The sequence below is a fragment of the Athene noctua genome, chromosome 2 (genome assembly GCF_965140245.1).
Source record: "Athene noctua chromosome 2, bAthNoc1.hap1.1, whole genome shotgun sequence".
In the NCBI taxonomy this organism is placed as follows: Eukaryota; Metazoa; Chordata; class Aves; order Strigiformes; family Strigidae; genus Athene; species Athene noctua.
Genome location: NC_134038.1, coordinates 92575367 through 92599371, shown reverse-complemented (window position 1 = coordinate 92599371; position 24005 = coordinate 92575367). Strand labels below are relative to the sequence as shown.

At 42.2% G+C, this 24005-nt stretch overlaps 1 protein-coding gene across 2 annotated transcripts in view; it reads right to left on the bottom strand.

The window, feature by feature from the left end:
- Nucleotides 1-2219: 2219 nt before the first annotated feature.
- The window catches only part of GMDS (GDP-mannose 4,6-dehydratase), a 422743-nt gene continuing 400957 nt past the window's right edge, over nt 2220-24005 (bottom strand). The window contains exons 10-11 of one of the 2 annotated variants that reach the window (XM_074899592.1): nt 3604-3672; nt 2220-3221 (exon numbers count right to left, since the gene is read on the bottom strand). In XM_074899592.1, the coding sequence (XP_074755693.1) occupies nt 3159-3221; nt 3604-3672 (132 nt within the window). In that variant the 3' untranslated portion in view covers nt 2220-3158. Of the gene's footprint in view, nt 3222-3603; nt 3673-13139; nt 14402-24005 lie in introns of those variants that run through there. The other variant, XM_074899591.1, reaches the window with a different exon arrangement.

The following is a 24005-nucleotide window of genomic DNA, read 5'->3' as shown; positions in this document are numbered from 1 at the left end:
GAGCGAAAGCAAAACCCACCTTGCCGTTTACTTTGTTCGCCGCTGGTGGTGGTGGGACGCTTGTGGAGAGCACGGGAGATGGGGGCATGCTAGGTTATTTACTACTGGAGCTGCCCTTTTAAATTAACGAAGCTGTAATGACCCCAGATGAGACATGCGACAGGCAGAGGGGGGGCTGTATCTTTCCGTACCTGCACGCACAAAACGCTTGACATACACATTGAACGGATGTACAGAACATTAGTCTGTAACTGGTGTATTAGCTACATACATCAACTCCCTAAGTCGCCGCTTGTTTTTTAAAATTAATTTATTTATTTCGTTATAAAGGAGAGATCCCGTGGTCATTGCAAAGAGCCGTACTTTAGAAGGAATTCAAAATCGAGCAGGAAGGAGGTGGTGAGGCAACCGAAAAGCAGTTCAGACCTTGCCTATTTGTAAAAAACAGCGGGGCAGTGCTGGGACGCACGTTTTGTCCTGTCACGACCACTAGCATTTTTTTTTTTTTTTTTTTTACAAAAGCAGCAAAAAGCCAGCACAAGGTCACCGCGGAGGGACCGCTTGGTCTAGAACCAAGTTTTGCCTTCTCATCCCTTTTCCCGCTCACTCCTCAATATAGAGACCGAAAACGGAGAATAAAAATGCTTCTCTTGAATACGCCACAGTTAGAGATGCCAAAGAAAAAAACCCTGAGGTCGAAGGAAAGCTGGCAGCTTATGTAAAAGTTCCCAGCCCTCTGCAGTGATGTGTGAACTAATATTCAGCTGTACCAGCAAGCCTCCCAGTGAATCACTGTAAGCAAAAAATAGTTCCCAGCAATACAGACATACCTTGTCATAAAAGAGCTTTAATACTTCTTCTTTTTTTTTTTTTTTTTAATTAGTATTACTATTAGGTGCGCCACCAAAGATCCGCCACCCTGCGCAGCCTGTGACCTCTTGTCCGAGGCGCTGCAGAGGGGGCAGCCCGCGGTGCAGCCGGAGCTCGCCCCCCTCTCCGCGGCCCCGGGGCTTTGGGGGGCACTGCCGGGCACGGGGGCACCCCCCCGGCCGTGGGGGTGCGCGGCGGCGGCCGGCAGAGAGCAGCGCGGGTGGGTGCCCGCGGCACAGGGGGCGAGCGCGCACCGCCGGGGCCGTGTAGCGGACCCACGCAGTGCGAACGCTGAGGCAAAGGACACGCACCCACGGGGAGGGGGTTTATTGTTACCTTGCTCTAGAAAAAGGCGCAGCCGCGGAGTCGTATGCGTTCGAGGGGGAAAGCACCCCGGGAGGCTTTGTATGAATATACCCACGCGTGGAGGTGTGCACGTTGGAGGGGTGAGTGTCAGTGTAATGAGTGACGCCGGGCGTCCCCCGCGCCGCGGGGAGCCCCAGGCCTTCCCATGGACGGGGCCTCCGCGACCCACTCGGCGTTGGTTTATGTCGGGGGAGCCCCGACGCACCACGGAGACTGTGCGTGGGGGCTGGAGCGCCTCACACCGTGGGGCGCTGCTTGGAGGGAGCGCAAGAGGGACACGTCTCCCTCTGCGCTGCTTCCCCACCTCTCCCTGCTGCGAGGGCGCGCACTCCGCGCACCTGTATCAGGGGACCCCAAGCAGCGCCCGGAACTCCCCCGTTTCTCTTTTCCCGTGTCCTGGGGCGGCCGCGCTCCTCCTCGCTCCCGCGGAGACAGCCCCGAAGGAAGCGGCTGCCCCGGCTGCCCGGGCGAGCACTGCTCCGCGCCGCGCATTTTCCGCTGCGCCTCTGGCAAAGGCCCGCCTTTCCCGCCAGGCGCACAAAGAGCCCTCTCTCTCTCTCGCTCTCCGGCTGCCCGGCTCCTCGTAGGCTGCTCCCCAGCCCCGTCCCGTCTCCCTGCAACATTTCCACCACGAAACCGCTGCCGGCCGAGGCCCACAGCTCCGTGCTAAGTCCTGCACTCCGTCCACCCCACTGCCCCACTTTTAACCGGGGTGTCCTCCCCAATACAAAGTAAAAAACCAAGAGGTGCAGTCAGAGAAGACGTATCTCCTGTGTATCTTCCCCCTTGGGTATCTCGCCCTTTGCTCATTTGGAGGCATAAAGCTAAAATGATGGGAGTAACTGGTGGGTGGAAGATCCTAAACCAACGGGAAACGTATGGGCTCGGCGAACTCTGGATAACCCGGGTACCTTGGCATGAAAAGTGCAAAAATATTTACTCACCTTCAAGTTTCTTTTTTTTTTTTAAAGCTTTTTTATTTATTTTGTTTTTATTTCTTAAGTCATCTTTTGAGATGGTTCAAGCTCCCGTCTGAGGTCTAATTATAGTAAGCAGGAAGAGGAAGGGGTTGATTGGGGGGGGTGGGTGTGTGCAAAAATCAAAACACTCTAAACCCCCGGATCGGGAAGGTGCTGGACAAAAAGGCTTTCTGTGACTCACGCGCACTCTGAAATGAAGATCTGAAAAACGCTTACAAGCCCCCTTTAACGGTTTGAAAGCAATTCCAGCAATTAGGAATTAATTCGGCATGGTCAAAAGGCGATTTCACTGCAAGTTATATCAAGTTATCCAAACTTTTATATAAGAGTTCAAGTGGTGGAAAAGGGCTGCTGGGGTAGAGGTAAGGCTGCGGGAAAGAAAAAACAAGGAGCGTTCAGGAAAGGCAGAAGAGGGGAAGCCATGGAAGCAAGGGCTGGAGGGATGATGAGCCCACACTAGTGCCAGAGGTTTGCTGCTGGTGTTGCTGGAGGAGAGAGGAAGTGGGGGACAGGGGATGCTTTTGTATTACAAATGTGAGAAAGTACTAAAAATGTGCTGGAGGACCTAGGTAACAGAAAGATGAGTTTTAATTAAAAAAGGGAAATCAGTGGGCTTGCTGGCCCATCAGTACGTCAGATACAGTATTGGCGGGGGGTGGTGGTGGGGTGGTGTGTGCATAACACCTCCCCAGATAATGGCAGGAACCAGAGGTGGCCCGGGCAGGGCTGACCCTGGGATGATCTGTGGGGTGAGAGGCACCGAGAGTGTGTGGAGGATGGAGCAGGGGATAAAACTGGGCTTTCACGCACAGACAGACCAGTAATAAAACCATCATGGAGAGGGGTGGCCACCCACCCCGGGCCTGGCAGCTCGTGGCGGTGCTGGTCATGGGGTGCGCCCCCAGCACGGGTCCTGTGGCACCCGCTGGGCCCAGCCGGGGCTCAGGCATTAGGGTTATTCTTCATGAGCTCCACGTCGGCGTCCACCATCTCCCTCACCAGCTCCTGCAAGGAGGGAGAGAGGCAGATGAGGGCCCCGGTGCAGAGGACGAATAAGCAGCACATTGGGAGTGCCTCGGACCACGATGAGCCCCCCATGGCAGGACAAAGAGGGGACAGGGCTTTGCTGGGCTCTTCCTGCAGCAGCCCTGGGCCCTGGCCCCAATGTGTGTGTTGGTGTGTTGCTGTGCACCGGAGGTGCCCATCGCTGCTTCGGTGGCTGCTGGCTTCAAAGCAAGAATCCAGGCAGGGCTACCAAAAATGGGATTTCTCGTTGTGCCTGAACCACCCAACACAGAGGCTCCCCCCTCCCTTTCCTTTCCTGTGGATTGCTTTTAGAGGACACGAACACCCGGCAGGTACAAAGCATGCCAGAAAGGCCACTCACATCAAATGTGACTCTCGGCTTCCAGTTCAGCTTTTGTCTGGCTTTGGTACAGTCCCCTTGCAGAAAATCCTGTGGAAAAGAAGAGAGAGGCACCGTGAAAAGCATTCACCTTCCTCACCTTGATGGCCTTCCCATTGCTCACGCTTCCCCCACGAGCTGAGCACGGCGGAAACACTGTTGGACTTCTCTGAGGACAAAATATTTCACTTTAAGATACAATTTTAGTGGAAGCTCATATGCCTATAAATCACCAGGAGGCAGCATCCTTTCACCAGGCTATTTCAGATGGAAAGAGTTATTCTTTGTTTTTGTGTGCGCCTGGGGTTTGAACTCCAGCCTTACGGCCGTATGATGGTGAACATTTTATAAGTTGTCATGTCTCTTAGTCATGCTATTGAATGAGCTGTTTCAAATTCTTTTTTGCCCCATTTGTTTAAATAATGTAAATCACGGAGCAAACATGACAACTAGTCTCTTTCAAATAAAAATGTGATCACAGACAGATGATGCTGAAAGACTGTTATGATTATGGGTAACTACATGCAGCAGTAGTAAACATTGAGCTTTTGAACGCCTATATCTTTTTTTTTTTTTTTTTCTAGAGTATTTTGAGCATCCACATGCAAAGAAAAGTCTAAATATCTCATAAATGAAAAGAAATTATCTTGAAACCATTATAGAAACCAACACTTTGGTCATACGCACCTTACGGTTCTTTAAAGTGCTACCACACCAAAACAATCCCACAACCAGTCATCAAAAACAATGTAACAAAATTAAACAAAGAAAAAAGCTCCTTTGACTGCATTCCTAACTGTATGAAAACTCTGACTGTATCTTCCTTTAAAATTTGAATACTGTGTTTAAATAGCTTTTTCTAACTGTATGTGCTGATTTAATAAACTGCATCATCTCTCCTCACAGGCTTCGTTTCTCTGTAGCAGTAAATACTAAAATCGTCTCTGTCTGGTTGCAAAGAAAGCCAAACAAAACCAACCTTGCTGCAGAACAAGTGTAAGGCTGAATTCTGCTCTTGCGTTTGACTTTATGGTGGTAACGCAGCAGGCTTTCCAGAAAAATGCACGGACTGCCTTTCTTCTCCCTTTTCCACTCTCTGGCCAGCGGTGGAGCTAACGAGCATTTTATTTTCTGGCTGTAGATTTTTTTCTAACTCTACTGCTCGCACACTACATTTTTCAGATGCTATCTTTTGTGCATCTGTGGTTCAGGTCATGTTAACTTCCAAAATCACCTCATCCTGTGCAGTAAAATATAGGAAATTCTTCATAATTGTGCTCCAGAAAGCTAGACTGCTTGCTTCCAGGAGCAGAGGAAATCCACCAAAGGAAATATTGCACCGAAGAAGGGGATGTGGAACAAACACGTCGGCTGAGACTATTCCAGGCACCATTTTTACTAGTTCAGTCTTTAGGCTAAAAACATTTCAGCCTGCCTTCAGAAAAGAGTAAACAGATGGATCAGAACAAAATGATATGAAAATAAAAAATGCCATGATTTCCTTAAATTAAACTAAATTATTTCCTACTGCAGCCCTATAATGGGTTTTTACAAACTGCAGCAGACATCTGAGGCCAAGTCATGCAAAACCGCATCAACTTGAGGGATCCCCTGGAGGGTCATGTGAATATGGATTGCAAAATCTGTTTTGAAATGGGAAAGACGCCCACTGACTTTGATAAAATTTGGATCAGACCCTAATGTGCTCACAGAGGTATGCCTTTTATCTGGAGTTCAGTTTAATTTACATTATATATGTGTGTATATATATGTGCCTGGAAACAAGGAAATCCGTCTTAAAATAATAATTTCAGTATAAAAACAATTGCCTTTTATTCAGTCCTAATTCAAGCCATTAGCTAGAAGTGTTTTAATACCACCTAGTTTTAAGTCATAAAAGTCATGTCATAAAATTTAGAGTTTCATTTTTATAAATGCTGTGTAAGTAATAATTTTACATCCACAATCTTTATATCATAAACATTATTGAAAACCAAGCCTTATCTAGGGTACTGGCTTCCCATTTGAAAAAAAATGGACCGGGAAGAACAGAACGAATTGCCACCGTCTGCTATATGCAGTTGCATTCTGCTTTTGAACAGCTTGGGAGCAGTCTTTTAACTTTCTTGGACAAATGCTTTTTGTTAAAACAGTTTATCTAAAAAAATACTTTACCTAATTCCAGCCCTCCATTGAAAAACATTAACACTCAACTGCTGAACAGGGCATAATAAGGTTGGAGGGAGGTTGCAAATCAGTAAAAGTGAAGTTATTTGCAGTGCTGGATTATACATAGAGATAATACAAGCAACTAGCATATTACATTCATTTAAGTAGTATTTTTTCTTTAAAAGTTCACATGCTTTAAGAATGATGCAGTAAAGGTATTATGGCAAAATCTGTGAGAAAAAAAAAAAAAGATTTAATATATATGATAATACAAATTCTCCAGCTGACTTAGGTTAAAAGATTTTAAATGTCTCTCCTGAAGAAGTTTGTGTACTTTTGAGAAACACTACTTTGTAGACAGATTACAGATTTACTTGAAAATAGCATTATGGACAAAATGTCTCCTAGGCACTTTTACAAGGTTCTCTTACAGAAGTTACTAGGTACAGAGATCAAATAAAACCACATTAACACTATATTACATCTAAATTCAAGGTTTGATTGTATTATTAGTCAAAGTTTCAACACTGAGTGGAAATGATGACTGGAACAAAGCTATTCCTGATTAAAGGATTGTATTGCAGTCATGTTTCCTGTATTTTTCTACAAGTAGCTCATAATATGAAAACAATAAGGTAATTACAATAAAATAAGAATATTAAAAAAAGCTTCTCTTGGAACAGAATGACTGCTTGTTTATATTATTCAAGTCTTTCACTGAAACCAGAGATGCATCTGTCAGGCTTCCAAAAGGAAAAAATCCACAAAAGCCCCCTGCAACCCAAAAAACCCTCTGGCATGCCAGTCATTAAAGTGTATTGATTCTTCAGTGTCAGGGCTTCACTTTCTGGGGTTACAACCATATCAGAAAGCAAAGAACGAAGAGGTGAGATTTGACTGGAGAAAACCTGGATTTTTTGGCGGGAGGGGTTGGGGGGGTGGGTGCTCTCGAAAAACAGCTGTCGCTGCTGAATGTAAGCTCCCTAGTATCCCTATTCCCATGAAAAGGCACCTGACGAAATGATACTACTTCATGTTTTGTATTCCTGCAGGATAACTTTTTCTGTGGCATCGTGCTTTACATACTGACAGGAAAACAAAGCCCTTTGACTCTGTGAAAACCCTGAGGATTTAGATACTGAGCTGAGTTTGGAAACCTGAAAACACTGATTAAGGCTTTCTGTTGTTTTTATAGTACATGAACATCATGAACATAAAGTTAAGTCTTTGCTTTTAGTTATCCATTTTGGGAGGAACAAGCCCTTATTTTCCATGCAAATACACTTAACATAAGTGAATAGTAATGACAAGTTTTACCTGCAAGCTAAGAGTTGGAAACAACATTCAGGTAAATATTTAAAGGGAAGGAAGATGGAAAAGACAGCAGTCAAATTCTCTGTTGCCACATAATATGAGAGTAAACTCTATGGCTTTACATGCACCTCACTGTCATATGGCTTCCTCTCAGAGAAAAGAACAAGTTTATCCAATGTGAGTTTTTCCTGTTTTACCTTTTCTGTAAATGAGGCTGTGTAACTGTAGAAAATACCCTGTTATCACAGAATCTGATTTTATGATCATTCAGATTTATTGTCCAAATGCACACACACAAATACATACAGATAAGCAGAGAGAAATTTGTTATGTAATGTGGTAAAGCATTTTCAAATTTGATTTTAAAACCATGAGACAAAAATGTAAAATATTTTAACGTAAATATCACATTTCCCAAGCTCTTGTTCTGAGTGTCATCAAGACTCCTATTTTGACTTGCGCAGTGATTGATCTGGTTTCACTGTGCAATGTATCACCGTCTCATTCAATTAACTTTAACTGAAAATTTAAAGGCTCAAGACAATGTGAGAAAAAGGAGATAGAGTGCTTGAAAGAAGGCCAAGGCTTCCTTTATTACTACTAGTTGAGTCCCTTTAAAACATGCCTTCACTGGAGCTAGTGTTGAGCACCAGCTTTTGCTCTCTTACACCAGAATAAAACTGAGATCAAGTCCTCAGTAAAACACCTGCGATGGAATTGTGCCCAGCTCCACTCGCTGCAGCAGAGACAAGGCTTTACCTCTAAAAATAAACAGACTTGATCTAAGCACACAACAGTTTTACTGCATCTGAAAAGTGGCCAGCGTTACATTCACAATCAGCACGACTGCTAGAAAAATGATTTGTTACATCAGAGCTCCCATAAGCAAAGAGCACAGACCCAGCTTGGTGGAGACTCTGGTTTGCATGCTTAGTCTTGCAGTCTTTTGCTCAAGAACTTCTGTCAGGAAGAATTTCAAGAGTTTAAGGGCCAATGTTTACTGCAAACTATGCTTGTGTTTTATTTTCCTTATTTCCTCCTTAAAACCATCACCTTTCAGCTTTAACTCATCCCATTAAAAGAAAAATTAATAAACATGGCTAGTTAATTAGACAACATTAGCTTGCAGTTTTGTGTTTTCACCATTATCACAGAACCATAGAATAGTCTGGGTTGGAAGGGGCCTTTAAAGGTCATCTAGTAAAACCCCCCTGCAAGTGAGCAGGGACATCTTCAACTAGGTTAGGGTGCTCAGAGTCCCATCCAGTCCGTCCTTGAATGTTTCCAGGGATGGGGCATTTACTACCTCTCTGGGCAACCTGTTCCAGTGTTCCACCACCCTCAAGGAAAAAAAATGTCTTCCTTATATCTAGTCTGAATCTACCCTCTTTTAGTTTAAGCCATTACCTTTTGTCTTACTGCAAAAGGCCCTGCTAAAAAGTTCTATCTCAGTAATGTATATATCAAAGTTTATCTTATGAAATAGTCTCCCCTTTTCTGCACTTTTTGAAGCATTTTTCATAGCAATTTTTAATGAGGGTTCACATAGCACATTTCGATAGTAACAGCCCCACAGTATATATGGATATCTGCTGCAGCTCATTGCTCGGAGAACAGCCTTGTTAAAGAGTTTGTTGCAAATAGTCAGGAGACTGCATGTGTTGCTGCCTATGCAGTTCTCCTACCATCACCCTTACCCTTCATTCCCCAGTGTACTGCACTTGCCACCAGGTCTGGGGATGTCATGTCTTAACCCAGACACAACGTTGGAGAGCAGTTTCCGAGCTATTCTTTGAGCACTCTGTTAAGAAAAGTAGTAAGGTTGCACTAAATCAGAGCTGTAGAGCCTGTAAACACGCACCTTGCTGGTGCAAAATTTAATGTGAGGTTCAGCTAGGCTTGCGTCAAACCCCAGAAGGAGTCACAGTAATAAGCCCTGCATCTGCTCTGCACTGCTCTAAGTAGTGCTAGAGATGCACAATGCAGAGCACGCTGGCTTGATTTCTTTGCAAAGGGTAGTGTTTGTTTTAATATCTACAGTAACAGGGAAAAATCAGTATAATTATAAAGCAAGAGACTCCTAACTCTATAGTAAATTTGAGGAGACTGAAGTGAAAACACATCAGTGAGCAAAGACCAAGCCTAAGAAGGAACACAGTAAACATCTTCAGGAATTTAAGACAAGCCATAATGTGTCGTTGCTCAGTTTTCGTTTTTTTATTTCCACTGTTACTAGAAAAGTAAAGTTGTGGAGCAGTTAGGGTACCAAGGGAATAGAAGAATGCCAGTGAATTTGGTTCCTGATCTAAATTTGTTTTAATGCAGCATGAACAGACTGCTTTCCACTCTTGGGTCAGCAGTCTTTTGCAGAAAGACAGTATTGTTTGCAAAGAACCACAGAAAAAGGCAAAAGCAACCAATAGGCTGAAACTCATGTATAACTAAATGCCATTTAAAATAAGAGGCATAATGTGGTTTTTTTCCCCTAGTATGTTTTCCTATGCAAATCCGCTCCCTGTTCAGAAAGCTCCATTTTTACTAAACTCGTGTCGAGGGGAAAGGAGGGGGAAGGAAGAATGACTTGAGGAAAGGGTCGATTCTGCATGATGCTGAGCCCCTGCAGCTCCGATGGACCTTGGTGTGCTGTGAGTGCCGGGCACCTCTGAGGTAAGGGCTTCTCTCGTAATCCAGCAATAAGTCGTCAACGCAAGCCGCACGGTCCGTAAAACCTAGGCGAAGCCTTCGCCTTTCCGTCAGGAACCAGGGGTGTTGGACCAGCAGTTTTATCTTATCGATTTGATAATCTTTAATTTCACCAGCTTCCAAAGGGTTAAGGCAAATGAACTCGGAGCAGCAATAAACATTAGGGCGATAAAACCAGTCATGGAGCTCCTCTCCCTCCTCCTCCTCTTCCCCTGCGCCTTTTCCACTTCGCTGCTGCCTATCAGCCCGAACTGGAGCTGAAGCCAGACCTCTCTTTCAATGACAGGGGGTGATAAGAGACGCGAAGAAAACAGCGAGCTGTCTGCTCTGCTCAGGAAGCCGGGGCCGGGCCGTATTGTCCATCGGCGGGGCCACGCGGCGGCCGGAGGCCGGGAACAATGCCCTGCTCCGGGGAAATGGGCTCGCTCAGCGCCGGCCCTGGCAGCCCCACCGACCCCGCAGATAAAACGGCGAAGCAGGGGGAGTCGGCCCCGGGTGCCTCGTCGCCGGCCCCTAACCGCTTTGGCGAAGGCGGCGGCCCGGCCGATGGAGGCGAGGCGGCAGGCGGCGCGGCCCCGGGCGGAGCACACGCGCAGCCCGCAGCCGCGGTGCGAGCGCCGGCGGAGCTGCAGGCACGGCAGCCCCTCGCAGGGCTGAGCATTACTCAGAGCTATCTGTCCCTTTGCCAAGTGAAGCCTGAGAAAACGTTTTGGCCAGTGCTGTCCCTCGAGCCAGATAAAATTCCTCCCGAATTACAGCCTGATATCCCCGAAGCCAGTGCTGAATTTCACTCGCTTCGGATCTGGAGCGGAGCTCGCTCCTCAGGAGCCGTCCCGCACCGGGATCGGCGTAGCTCTGCGCCGGGGCATCCCGCTGCGAGGTGGGCCACGGGTGCTTTTCAGGATCCCACGCGTGAGGCAGGCTGAAGGGTGTTCCCCCTGCAGCAGGGAAAGCCCCGCTGCTGTAAACAGCAAAATTCCCACAGCTGGCTGCAGCGAGGTGGGTGCTTCCCTCCCTCTCAGTTTGCCCCAAGGCCCAACTCTGTGCTCCTGGGAAGACCTGGAAAGTGTTCCCCAGCTTGGATGCAAGTGTAATTGTAACCTCAGCTCACTTCTCTGCAAAATGCCAGAGGCTTCTGACTGGCGAGATCGTTTCTAGTTCACAGGAATGCCTCTGCTGAAAAAGCAGGGAACTTCTGGAGGAGAGGAAGATCAAACCCATTTGCCGTGTACGGACCATCGCTATGGTAGTTCGTGTATTAGCACTGGACACATAAACACTTTCTTTCTGATATGGCATACTCAGTCATCCAAACGCACATATCACCACTAAAAATCTTTAGCAAGTTTGCTAAAATTCCAACTAATACTTCAATGTTATTATGATCCAAACTAAGCTTTTCCAACTCTTCTAACAAAATAGAATTGCTATTTGCAAACGACAGTTAAAGGTGGTACCACTCCCATTGGTTGTCACTGCCCTGTATGACAGGACATGATGTGTGTGCCAGCTCTTGCATTCTTCAAGCTAACCTGTGCATAAAGAGGTGTCTGAATAACCTGGATTTTGCATGACATAGGTTAGAAGCATTTTTGCATTTTCTCTTTACAGCAGATGTTTTGGGGAGGTTGTATTTCTTCAGGCTCCCTGGCCAGATGATAAGAGAGGATGCCCATGTGTCACCTTCACATCACTGAAAAACAAGACTCTGGGAAGGATGAACCTCTTTCATATGGGTGGAGAGCAGCTGCAGTACAGGAAAAGAACAGGTTCCTTCTCTTTTCACTGGTACCTCCAAGTCCTGCTTCTGTCCACTATTAAATGTGTTTGCCTCTTGCTTCACTGTGGCCTGTTCTCCACCCTGACAACAATTTGAGGGGCAAGAGTAATATGAACATGTCTTCATTGACACACACAGTATGTATTATTTAGGCAAGGGCATAATTCCTTTTAAAATTCTTAAATCCAACTTGTCACAATTTTAATCCACTCTATTTTTCTCATTGCTCCCTCCTCTTTACATTTTCTGCAAACATCAGGAAATCACTCTCTGAAGCTGTTTGATTTCAGTGGGGTTTATTGTGCAGTAGCATCTGCATTTCTTACTGGAAATGGAATATGGCCCCTAGGGTTAGCTGTCTTTATTGACTGACATGTCAAGATGAATAGGAAAACTGATAACCCCTGAAATCCATGCTGTAAAGCTACTTTGTTTCTTCTCTTCTTACACTAAAAAATACTTAATTTATAACAACATATATTGGAAATGTTAATAGGTTTAGTTATCACTGCTAGCCAAACACCAAATGATAAGCAACAAAACAATAAAGAGTAGGACAATGATTTGGTATTCTACCTACCTACCTATAGATATTTATCTATCTACCTTTAGAGCATTAAGCAACAATTTAACAAATGCAGGTCTATGATTAGCGGGATATTACTACTCCATAAGATAAATTCTTTATCTTGTACAGGATGCATTGCTTGTAGTGATTTTACTACCCCCATGGATGTTCACATTTTTGAAAAAAAAAAAAAAAAATCAAGGCATTTGTTACATTAACATCAAAATTATATTAAATTTTTTTGGAAGGGTGTGCTGTTATGTTTGCCCTAATAAAAATATTAATTTATTCCAAAATGTCATTTTTAATCTAAAATCATGTCATTGGAAAATTCTAACCCACCCAACAGCAACTGGTGTCTTTGCCCTGTGTTCAGTGCTCATCTCCCTACTCTGAAGGCTTGGTTGTGACTCAGGTTGGACAAGAGAGATGACACTCCCTTCCTTACCTGTTATACTGATATATGAACCTGTCTCCCCCAGAAGCTTGTAGTAAGACTTGTGGGGAAAAGGACAGAGAGGGGATGGATACTTCTGTCTTCCTCCCCCTATGGATTAACTAATACAAAAGCGTTTGCACGGAAGATGGTTAGACATTTTGCATTGTTTGAAAAACAGTTGTAAAATACTTCCTCTTTGCAGTACGGGGTATGAAAAAGAGACCTGCCACTTCTCTGGAAAAAACAGTTATGTACTGCCTTTTACTGCTGGCTGGCTTTTTAGAAGCAGCCTCCCTCTATACAGTCACAAACCTGTTTTGGGATTTATGGGATGCATCTCCTTCCACCCCACCCCTCACTGCATTCAAATTTCTCACTAAAATCTCCAACTGATTTGAAAACCCTTTTCAAGACACAACGTATGGAAAGAAATTAAGCTGTGAAGGCTTAAAGGGACCTCAAGAGCTGAGGCTTTGTTACCCAAGGGGAGGGGAAAAAAAAAAAAAAAAAAAAATCAATTTCAAACACAGTATATGGAGAGGACTCAGGATGGGATACCATGGGGGTCCTGTCTGCAGAAGTGAAGCTATCCTTGCCCAAACACCTCGAGTCATGAAGCAAGCAGTGGTCCACAAAAGGGTTAAAATAAAACAAGGTAGGATAATTTCTGATTCTGTGTACATCCCAAACGTATTCTCCAGCCTGCTTGATAGAGAAGGAAGTCCAAGCAGTGGCCTTTCACATGACATCATAAAAGCCTAATTTATCACCAGCCACCAAACATCTAGAAAATCATAACATCCTTTCAGGAAAACCATGTGCAAAATAATCAGATTTACTTTGATGAAAGCTTTAGTGACTTAGTCCAAGTGGGACACTACAAAGAATAACCCTTTACAGGTACTGGCACACAACAAAGCAGGTCACATTTAATGCTTCAAACTCATGCTTTATCCATTAAAAGGCTCATGCATTTCCTGCCCATAAACAAACGTATTTCTATTCTGCATGTGTGCTCAACCAAGACTGCTAAGATAAAACACTGGTCACTGATAAGTCCGGGCAAGGTAGTCAGCTGAATACTCCTTTACAGATGAAAAGCATGCTCTTGCTGCAAATAAAGGTATTGTGCTCCCCACTCCCTTGTCTTGCAGTCCCTTGCAAGTGTGTTAGGAATGTGGGCTGACTGTTGCCACAGAATCCCACAGCTTTTGAAAGGATAAAGCCCTTCCAGCACACTCAGCATCAGCTATGCTGAACTGAGGGGTGCATTCCACCTGACAACTTCTCAAACACTTTGCAAAAGACACTCCCCTCTGTCGATCCAAGGCTTTCACTGTTCTGGCTCTTCTGCATCATCCGTTTGTGGTGGCCAGTGTAACCTGAGTGTCTTGGTGGAAAAAATACTGCTCAGCAAGCAGTGTATCTCCATAAAATCAATTTGTTTCACATTTGCAAATGAAATCAAACAAATCCACATTTTGTGTTGATTAGGTAGACAAAACAGACGGCAAAGCAGTTAATGGATGGTTACAAATAGCAGCTACATGGCATTCAAGATTTTTTGTCTGTAAATTGGTTGGTGTGTGTTTAAAGACACACAGATTCCAATAGCCATTCAGTTCACTGATCCTGCTGCTTAATAATCTGACCCTTAGGCTCCAGCTGGTCAATGGCCACAGGTTCTTCTGGTCTGACTGGAAAAATAACCGGATTTTCCACACGATTCTTGGTAGTTTGTTGTTGCATGTTCTCTGATCTTCGTTAATAAAAATAACTTCCTATTACATTTCCTGCACAGGAAAGCCTGGAAAAAAAAAAAATCATAGTTTTTCCTATTCTATCTTTCACTTTCTCTCAGAGCAGACATCCAATCCACCACAAAATCTTCCAAGAAATCAAAATCAATACAAACTATTTTGTTTTCTTTTAAACATCGGTATTTTGCTCTCTTCCATCCTTCCCTTCCCTTGATATTTAATTTTTCTAATTTTGTTATTTAAAATTTTCCCATGTCTTGGCTAATTTATTTTCCCGTAAAATCCCATTTATCTCTTTCTATTGTAAGACATTTTTCTTTCTAATTTGATGTCTCTCACAATCTCTCTCTTTCACTTAAGCTCCTTCCATTTCTGAGCATCTTCTCCTGTTCCTCACAAACATCCTCTTAAACCTGGCCTTGCTTCCCCATCCTCAAAACCTGGCCTCCTTTCACCCTCAAAATATGTCACCTCACACCAAGATTTTGTTCTCTTCTCCTAATTTCTGCTATAGTGATCTTCTCATGAATATTTTTGCATATTTTCCCCAGGTATTCTCTATATATCCACAGACTTGTTCCTTTTTCTTTTCCAGTGGTACTCTGTCACATACTAGTGCCTGCTTACTCTTCACTCAGGTTCTGAATTTTGTGTAGAATATTGCAAGGTTTGGGAGACAATTTATGTTACCACTAATACAGCAGAGGTTTGCTGACAGGGCTGAAACAATGTTGAAATAAGTTTTGAAAAAGCAAAAAGATCTTCTGAAGCTTACAGTGCTAGTTTCAGTATGGCTATTACTGCTATTACTGTTCACAGTAGCTGCCTATAAAATTCCACAGATTTGGCAGTGCATTCGCCAGATATACTTTAAAAGCATGCATAATATGCCCTGTTTCTTTCCAAAGCATCATCAAATGCAAATACCACTTCTTGAAATCTGCCCTCTCAATGAACTACTTCTCTTAAACACTTTCAATTAAACAAAAAAGGAATTTTTGATCCGTTACCAAAAAATTCTTCATTATTTCACCCTGTAGCAGTCAAATATGAAAGAGCATTACAGAAGGAAATCAGTTAGCATTTTCTAATGGTTCTGCCCTACTTAGCAAACCTCCTTTAGCTCCACAACTAAAAAGCAAGCAAACTACTCAGACATACACAGCGGTAGGCATGGGCTCAGAATACTCCAGTGCTTGAACCTGTATAGTGTTTAAAATGCAAGATGCATCATCCATCACTTGATTCCTTTACAAGTAAAGTGTCTCTTGAGACCATTCACACAGAAATTGTCTATTGCCAAGTTTTTGTATGAAAGACAGAGCTTCTCCTCAGACAAGCAATCCTATTTTTCATTCATATTTTGGCAGAGCAGAGACGTCAGGTAAGGGTCCCACCATACATTGCACAAACACAGAAATGGCAGCTCTTTCTCTGAATATCTATCAAAGTCAAATATCACTTCCTGGAATATTGTTAGAATTCATCTACAGCTCACATCTCTTTTCCAGTGCAGGTCACCAATAAACCTTATGGCTTAGTTTACTTCGTTTGTTGTATTCCAGCGTAATGGGCAATATGTATGAACACATAAAGCCATGAATGACAGAACTGGTACGCATCTACTGAGAATATAAAAAGCAGCTGAAGAAATCTAGATAAACATTTTGGCAGCTTTATTCCACTTGTAACCTGAGCAAGACTTCAACTAGATGTAATGCCATTTAGACAAAATAGAACTGCTTCACAGCAGCACTACACAATGACTATGAAGGACCACCAGAGAAGAAAGATACAGTTTTTATATTATTAAGCAATAGTAATGACATTACAATGCCAAGATGCATTGCCATCCCCATTTTACAAAGCTGGGAGGCGGGATGATTTAGGGACTTGACCAACACCTTGGAATGAGAAGGAGGAGCAAGAAGATAACCCAAGCTGCATCCCACCACTTCCCTCTGATGTATAGCTTACTACAGATAAAACAGCTAAAGCATTCACATCACTGTGCATCTGGCATAATTTGCCTGGATAAGTCCTTGCGACTGATTTGTAATAAACAGTACCGCAGCAGCAAACTGCTCCAAGGATGAGTGGATATATAGCACCTTGATGCAGCAGGTGACATATATTTAACCACATATTTTTTGTCTGTCTAAAGTTTTACTTCTATTTCTGCTCTGGATTTTCTTTTATACCTTCTTTCACATAAAAATCAAACACCCCAGTATTATTAAAAAATTATCATTGCTTGCTCAACATTTCCCCTCCAGACCCCTATTATTGACCTGGGAGTAACAGAACTCATGAGTTTATTGGCTTGTCTACAGACTCAATTTTCATCTTTTCAAAGATTTTTCTCTGCATATAAGAGGTCAGAGCAAAAACTTGACATGTCAAAAAGTTGAGATTTGTGTAATCACAGGAACCCAGAAATTCCTGGTTTATGAAAACAACAAAATAATATGATATTAATTACAGGACTGTAAAGGTTGGCAACACACAAGAAACAGAAACTTATTTCACTTCACTGACACTCAGGCAAGGATTCACTCTGTCATTTGCAAGATAGGACCCTGCAGTGCACTGATGCTGCAGCCTACAGTAGAATGCTTTTCTTTTCCCCGATTTCAGTTTCACTCCAAAAGATATCAGACTTCATCAAAACTTTGTAAAAGTGCATTATCCCATGCATTTAAAACACCCCCCCCACCCCCCACCCCCCCCCCCCCAACCATTCAAACATCACGAAAGCTGATCAACATTTTATGAACTTTTGCCAAGGTATCCACAAATTAAATTAAATCTCTACTTACTATTAAAAAAGCATCAGAAAAGACTTTGCATTCTGATGAGGTACTACTACCTGCTTCAGCAGTGCTACCCACAACATCTCACTGTGTTAGCACACAGCTGAAGCATGAAACAACAAAAAGCTTTAGTAACCAGAAAATCCAAACCAAAATGATACAGCTCCTAAGTAAAGAATACACTAGCACACAGTACTTGACAGAACTGCTAATTTCTGTGGTCTTGAGGTTTGATTTGAAAACATAAAGAGTAATATTGTTCCCTGATATATTAAAAACACCCCAACCGATTGACCTAGATGGGCTGTCTGTCAGTTTACACTACAAGGATCTAAATAAACCAATTGTATCTTTTTATACTAAAACAGTATATATTTTAACAACATATACTGCAGTAAAGTCCCATGAACTTTACATACTTTTTTCCATACAGGCAATGAACTGAGAGAGCTCTGACTTTTCATAGCATCTTTTGGCATCATTTATATTTAAATAATAACAGTCAGGATCATTTTCATCAACATGAAAAAGAAGTTCAGATCTAATCAAGAGACAGCACTGTCTCTTGACACTGCCTGCTCTATGCTTGCTTGAGCACGTAGGCAGCAGCTGGCACTTCCATGGCTTGATCATTACTATTGCTCTTCACATTATGCCTGTCACAGGTTAGGAAAACATGAGTAATTAAACATAAACAGCGTCATAAAATAATAGTAAGAAAAAAATTAATAATAATCCAAAAGAGTGTTTGGGGCACCTCCCTAAACCACCTTGGATTTCTGCCCCTTCTGCTCAGACAGTTTTCCTCTGTGTACTTTTTAATTATTTCCTTCATGAGTCCTTTAAGGCAAAGAAGTTTGTAGAGGTGGGAAAAAAACCACGTATTAGAACTGATGAGAACAGCGATATGCAAGAAAGAGAGATGCCAATTAAGTATTCTCTGAACTACTGCAGTCTGATTTTGAATTGCTTATGGCAAAGACTTATGCCTTACTATGACACTGCTAGTTCAAGATGCTTGTATTTTAAATGCAAATTTCAGAAACTGATTGTTCCTTATTCGAACCATGGACTACAGCTGGTCACTGGTTGCAGTATCTCTCTTCTGACCCATCAGCTCATTATACCAAGTTCAGTATTTAAACCATATGCAGGTCAATGTAGAAATTCTGTAGTCCTGCAGCCCCACACATGTAGATGTATGCCTCCTTTTACTCAAATAGTCAACAACCAAACTCATTCCTAGCTCACTTCTCTTACAAAACAAGCATATACCAACAAAACAATAAAGACTGAGACTTTGGACCATGTTATTAGCAATCCTAAGGAAGTTGTTGCAGCCTATTTTTGTGCACAGGGTTACTGGAACTGAGCGTGCAATTCTGGTAATTGCATACAAAAATGATCAGCTATACAAGTAACGGGACATTTGTCATCCACATTTATTATCATGTAGGAACTGTGTAAAAATGTGTGATCCTTCATGTTAGTAGACATGCAAATATTAGGTAAAAAGAGCACTGTTTTCAACTGCTTGACATTCAAAATAGTTATTCACATATCTAACCAAAAGGTGCAACCAACTCAATTTACTCCTACTTGGTCTGTGCTTTGCATGAATATGAATTAGGAAAGACTCGTGCCTGTCTCCATCAGAATTAAAAATAAGTGCAGCAACATACATAATGTTTAACACATTCAAATCCACATACTAAAAGCACATTTAGAGATGGTTCTTGTTCTCATTAGGTAATTTTTGCTCAGGTGTGTGCCTTAAGTTATGTATTTTCATATAAACTTCAACACCTCTCTGAAATAAAGGTCGTCTTCCCACAAATCTAAGTGCTTCACTTTCTACGTTCAAGATAGAAATTGTTTAGTTTACCGTGTCAGAGGTGCTAACTAGTGTACTAAAAGCACACCAGCAATCTGATACACCTGCTCAGGCTATCTAAGAGAACACTTTGGTGGGGAATTCCCATTTCTGGGAAGGAGGGACTTGCACGTTCTCACACAAAGTCCCACTGAAATCAACAGGAGTCTGGCCAAGCAGTGACCAAGTGGGCTAAATACAGCCAAGCTTTATAACGTTCATCATCACTGCTGGTAGGATCCCACACTACTACTCACAAATTTGACAGTAGGAAGAAGTGAACTGTCTGCACCTGCCATTATTCCCGCACTTTATATATCTCCTTGATTTAGTTCTCTTTCCAGTAGCTTGACATAAAGACCACTAAACTCAACAGCAGATTTTCTCACTTGATTTCAGGGTTTGGTTTAAACTCTTTTTTCTTGTCATAAACAGATAACATACACAGCTAGGTTGCTCCTTGGACTAAGCATCCTCAAACATTCCTAGTATCTCCAGTTCATGATCCTTTTTATCTTCCCTTTGATGTTTTTCTACTACACTTTCTTTCTCTTCTCACTATTAGCTTCCTGCCCATCTCCTTAAAGGCTCCACCCCTTGTCTTTCTATTCCCCAGCTCAGTGCAATCTCTGTCTCCTGCTTTCCTACCCTTCACACATATGACCATACATCAGTCTTTGGTCACATCTCTGGAGAGGATGTTCAGTTAAGTTGGCTCCCTGCACTAATCAGCTTTTCAGCAGAGTTTTCTTGCCAGGACTGGGGCAAATTAGGTTAATTAAGATATAATAAACTGCATTTACTATTTACCATTGTGCCATATGTTGGAAAAAAAAAAAAAAAAAAAAAAAAGTATATGAAACCAGGAAACCCTCTGGCTAGTTTATGGACCTAAAGTCTTTCTGGGAAGGTCACAAATCTCCAAGATACCTCCACACATTAAGTTTTGCACTTGGATTTCTAATTTAGCTGAAAGATGTGTAAAAACACATGCAGTCAGACAGGTCCTTGGCTATACATCTAAGGAAACTCAAAGCATAAGTTATTACTTCCAAAGTCAATTGTAAGTTATGCTCACTAAATTGGCTCCAGATCCACCCTTTTCAGACAGTAGTATAGGAATAATTTATTCTTTTGGTGAAAAGCACCCATTTTAGCTAAACCACACCCCCAGCTGGGACTCTCACTAGCAGAAGTGCCAAAGGCAGAGGGATTCAGACGCACACAGGGCTATTGGAGGCCAGCAGAACAGGGGTGAATAAAGCACAGTATGCAATAGTGTCTGTCAGCATGCTGAAATGTATAACCTCTCCCTAACATAGGGGGTCTGCAACACAAATCCGAGAGGAAAATTTGTTCTTGTGGTTCAATCATCATGTTAGACAAAGAGGTTTCCTTGCTTTTAACATCCATGCAATTTATACCAGTCTTACTGATAGCAGTGAAACCACTGCAGCTTTCTGGGTGCCTAATGTTTTGATCTATGTGTATCTTGTTTTCTGCCATCAAGAAAATGCTGTACATAAATATGGCATGAGAGGTTTGAAAGCAGTAATTTTAGACATCTAACCCAGATGCCAAGTTAAGATCCTAACCAATACAGAGATACAAAATCTATATAAACTAGGAACTTGTCTCTCACTAATTACACTGGAAACCTGAGTTAAATGACTTACATGAATTCAGCCTCTTCCAGTGGCAGCAATGACTTGAAACAATTTGCTCCATCAGAGAGTTAATTTCCCCATAAGAGATTACTTCACTAGCTACCTACAGAAACACTGACCTATGTACCTTGCAAAAGCTTTTCTTTCCCCAGGTGAACTGCATCACCAGCTATCCAAAAGGAACGTCCCCATATGTGATCTTTAATAGCAGCAGCTGCTGAAGGAAAGGGAACTGCAGAAACACACTGGTTGCCAAACTGCATTTAAATGGAAGGAGGAGAAACAGATGGGGAAATCACTGTTCAGACAGTATTTACTAGCACAATCAGCACCTGAGGCAGCACTTATTCAGGTGCTGAAATTACAGAGGTAAGTTTTACGATGAGAAATCTATTCCTCATATGACAGCTATATTTCTCGTCATGGATCATAAAATGCAGATGATCCATCAGATAACTACTTGATTGTAATGTGCATCACAGTAAAACTATCAACTTTCTGTTTTGTTTTACGACCCTGGTTACATCTGGAATGCTTTCAAGAAGGATGCTGATGTTCACTTTGGATACAAACTCAGGGCACTTCTGGATTACTACTTATGCAGTAGTAGATAATAATAATGGGAAATTTTAGCAGAATTGCTTCCAGTTTTGATACAGAGAAGATCACTCTATTACCACTTATGTAACTTCATTGAATACTTTTCTTGGACTGGACCATAAAGAAGATTCTTAATTGTCTGACACCCTTCACTTCAGTCAAACAAACTATTCCTTTCACTCCCCTCTTTCCTCTTACATTACAGATATTTTCCACAACTACTAATACAATAATAGTAATGATAGAAATAAAACAAGTATTTGTAGTAAGTCACACAGTTCCATATTTCTGTAACAAACCCAGTAATTTCTTATTTTTACATAGTATTTGTCACTAGGTAATTTCCAATTCTTGTCCTCTTAGAGGTAGACAAAAAGGTGAAGCTACTTTTCCAAGGTTGCAGAGCAAGCCTCAAATAAAATTTCTGAATTATCTAAGAGCATATAGTGGAAGTGTGAGCTTTGCTGTAATTAAGCACCCCAAAGAGACAGTTACCAAAAGCAATTGCTCTTGAAGATTGTTGTGATCTCAACAGACTGCTAAAATTGGAAAAAAGTTGTCCTTACTGATGTGCAGTCTGCCTCTTTGCTTGGCAAGGTTACAACCCCATTAAACAAAACAAACTAACCCTCTGGTCTTGCACAACTCCGCCAAGAGGGCTTGCAAGTTCTCTGGACAATTGAGGTTGCTCTTAAATTGTGGGGTTGATCCATCACATGTTGAAATCAACAACACTGAACCACAGCTCGATATTCAAAACAGTTCTGCATGGAGGAACAGCATTTCTGTAACCAGTCAAGACATTGAGTCACTTCATTCTTTCTTGACCTTAACCAAATGTGTTAAATCAATATATACTTCATATTGCCCTGCAAAAGCTCAGCTGTGCTTGGTGTTAGTGAAGACTTTCATTCAAGTACCAGACTTCATCCATTTGAAATTAAGATGTTTTAAAAAGATTCTTCTTCCCTACATGTGCCCACCCAAGCAGCAGCAGCAGGGTTTCTGCTAAAACCTGACAATGAAATTTGCCTTTGGAGAAAGACCAAGCATGGAAAACTTTAGTGTAAACAACAATTGCTTCAGAAAATTGTAAGCGCACCAGCCTGGGGTAGGGAGTTGTAAAGGAACTGATTTTGCCAGCTCAAATTCAACAGACCTTATCAAGCTCCTACCTTAATGCACCATGAGTACAGACCCTTAAAGTCTCTTACTGTACAGTCCAGGTCTCCTCCACTGCACTTACGGTGGTCTGACTAGCCCTTCACCCTAAATCTCACCCTTCGTCCAAGTGGCAGCAGAGAACTGTCTATAATCTTATTTCTGCCTCATCTGATGGAGAATCCAGGCTGACCCTCCTCCACGAGCCTTGTGAACTCGTACACACTGGATTGAGTGCCAAACTCCCACTGTGTTTTGCTCAGTTACACAAATGCATTTTTCTTTTGAAATAGTTCCAGTAGAGATACAGCCATCTTCTAAGGGGGATCTAAGTGGCAGATATCTGTCCCCAAAGCCAACTGTGCCTATGTGTCTGCTAAGTCATTGAGCTACTTGTGCTGAGTAGCTAGAAAAAGAAATTAAGGGACTGAGCCCATCTTTTTCCTTGGTATCTTACCCTACAGATGTTGGGGAACAGCAAAGAGGAAGAGAAACAAAGATTAAATGATGGAGAAAGGCAGGAATTGGGACTGGACTTACAAAATAAACTAGATGTCTCTCTGTTGCAAGGTAGGTTTTCTCACTGAAGGTCCTAAAGATGCTTATGTGTCATTAATATGATGAAAGGAGCTTCAACACCTGCCTGACTGTGTGCAAACAATGCCTCATCAAGACCTAGGTGATGCTACATGTAACAAAGCACTTACTGAATGGAAACAAATGAACTGGGGGTATGAAGTAGCGCCTGAATTGTAGAATGGAAAAGAGTCAACAAGCAATACATCTTTCTCCCCCCTTTTTAAATTAAAATTACTGTATTTAAACTAAGGGGTGTAACTAGAAAATGGGAGTTTAAAAAAAACAATTAATGTCTTACCTGTATCCACAGAAGGTAAGCAAGATGCATGCAAGTACTGCTACTGTGTTTCTACAATCTTCAGGTTATCCAATAGGACTATTATTTCATCCTGCAGATTAGGTATTGCTATTTCAATTTAAGAAATACTTCCATTTAAGAATTCATATTTCATTGTAAAGTTAATCTCTAAAAATTAGGCCTATATTTACAAAATCAAGAAATACATTGGAAGCATGTGCTTTTAGATGCTTCTGTTACTGCAAGCACCAGCTATCAGAAAAAAGAAAAAAATTAGCCACTTTCTTCTTCAGTAAGGTTAATAATTTTTGTATTCCACTAGTTCTCTACAGTGTGTAAGTAGTGTCCTCACATATAGGAAGACAGAAGCTACTGTGTTTTGTAAGCAGAAATCCCTTTTGCCAGACAATCAAACTGGGATTTGATGGTTGTTCTACAATGCTTTTAAGGAACTAGCCTCCATTTATCTGTTTATGTCTTTAATTGTTGATATGATAAAAGTTTGGATACTCTCTGATGAACCCCAAGCAAATGGAAAGAAATCTGTACCTTTTTTTTTAGTCAGGATATTACCTGATACTGCTGGCAGCTGGGAAGGGTCCTGCACCTTTCTCTTAATACAACATTCAAAATCTCTCTTTCATGACAGTTAATTTCAAT